At 43.7% G+C, this 2099-nt stretch overlaps 1 protein-coding gene across 1 annotated transcript; it reads right to left on the bottom strand.

Annotated features, from left to right (window-relative positions):
• Positions 1–805: 805 nt before the first annotated feature.
• LOC119517947 (malate dehydrogenase, cytoplasmic-like) lies at positions 806–1808 on the bottom strand. Its single transcript, XM_037815026.1, is given in 2 exon segments — positions 806–1102; positions 1104–1808. Coding segments are annotated over 2 exon segments (1002 nt in total).
• Between the last annotated feature and the right edge of the window lie 291 nt (positions 1809–2099).

Genomic DNA, 2099 nt, shown 5'->3' on the forward strand with positions numbered 1-2099 from the left:
TGACATCCAGGCCTCCCTGCCTCTTCTTCTCTTTCCACTCCTCGATCCCTGCCTAGAGCCCCTTCCCCTGGGCCCATCTCCTCCCCACCAGGAGCCCTCACAGGCTCCCGCCTTTCTTCCTTGATCTTGCTTTGGCCCTGTGTCTCTCTCCTCTCCCCAGAACCCTCTCTCTCACTCTTTGTCTCTTTCTCTGACCCCGTTTCTCACCAACTCTCTATCCTTTCCTCTGTTTCTGTCTTTCTGACTCACTCTCTCCAGGTCCCGCTCCGTCAGGTTCTCTCCATTTCCCCTGTTCCCTCTGCCTCCATTTCTCTCTCTCCCTGTTGTCTTGCTGTCCTTCTTTCTGTCTGTCCAACACCCTGGACGTCCTCTCCCCTGCTTCTCTTCATCTCTCATGGGGGTTCCATCTCTCCCTGGATCTCTCTGCTGTTCTCCCTGCCTCCCCCTTCTTTCTACCTGTCTCCGTCTTCCCATATCTGTGTATTTCTTCTTTGGGTCTCTTCACCATCTGTCTTCAACTCTTTTTTTTTTTTTTTTTTTTAATTTATTGTGATAAAATGTATGTAACATAAAATTTGCCATTTTACCAATTTTTTTCGCTTGAATATATATTTTTATTTAGATTGCAGCACTAACACCATGATGATAAACAGTCACAAATTTGTATCAAGAAGCACACAACTTTCAAATGTGCTATTTTTCACAATTAATTTAAGTATAGCATTATTATTTGATACTAGAATCAAAGATGACATTTAGATTCTTCGGCTTTTGAGCATTTAGTAACATTGAAATGATTGTCTAGTCATGCAGAGCTAAGAAATTCAAAAGCAGTTTCCTTTTCTTCCACCAGTTCCTTTGGAGTAAGATCCATTTTCTCACGTGAGAAATCATTAATAGGGAGAGCTGCAACAAACTTCCAGGTCTTATCCTTGATTACAACAGGGAATGAGTAGAGCATATCATCAGGAATGCCACTGGAGTTGCCATCAGACATAACATCCACGGACACAGACTCCCCCTGGGTTCCAAACCAGAGATCTCTGAGGTGGTCACAGATGGCTTTTGCAGCGGACATTGCGCTGGATAGTTTCCGAGCCTTTGATGATGGCAGCGCCACGCTGCTGCACAGTCGTGATGAGGTCTCCCTTAAGCCAGCTGTCATCTTTCAGAGCTTCATAAACACCAACTTCCTTTCCTTGCAATTTCACCTTGGCATGGTTGACATCTGGATACTGACTTGAGGAATGGTTTCCCCAGATGATGACATTCTTTACGTTATCAGCAGTCACACCAAATTTAAGAGCAATCTGAGATTTAGCTCGGTTTTGATCCAAACGTGTCAAGCAACTGAAGTTCTCCTTGGGGATGGATGGAGCTGACTTTGAGGCTGTCAGGCAGTTAGCATTGGCTGGGTTTCCTATGACAACAACCTTAACTGACTTCTTGGCGTATTTTTCCAAGGCTGCACCTTGGACTTTGAAAATTTTCACATTTGCTTTCAGTAAATCTTCCCTCTCCATGCCATGCCTTCTTGGCATGGAACCCACGAGATTGGCCACATCCAAGTCTTTGAAGGCAACATCTTCTTTATCTGTTATGATGATATCTTTTAGGAGAGGAAGTGCACAGTCTTGCAGTTCCATAAGGACCCCTTCCAGGACCCCCATCATGGGGGTGATATCCAACAGCACAAGAATGAAAGCCTGGTCTTTACCAAAGACAGAGCCATTTCCAATACTGTACAGTAGTGAATATGCAATTTGGCCAGCTGCTCTAGTCACAAGGACTCTGACTGGTTCCGACATGGTTGAGAACTACGTGGGCAATGTTAGCCCATTTTACCAACTTGAAGCATACAATCTAGTGACACTATGTACATTTATAATTGTGTGCTACTGTTACCAAAACCTTTTCACACTCCAAACAGAAACCCCAAACCCATTAAACAATAACTCCTCATTCCTTTCTTCTCCCAGCCCCTGGTAACCTCTAATCTACTTTCTGAAACTATGAATTTGCTTAATCTAGAAATTTCATGTAAGTGAAACCATATGATATTTGTCCTTTTGTGTCTGGCTTATTTCACTCAGCATAAT

Source organism: Choloepus didactylus, chromosome 21, assembly GCF_015220235.1.
Source record: "Choloepus didactylus isolate mChoDid1 chromosome 21, mChoDid1.pri, whole genome shotgun sequence".
Lineage (NCBI taxonomy): Eukaryota > Metazoa > Chordata > Mammalia > Pilosa > Megalonychidae > Choloepus > Choloepus didactylus.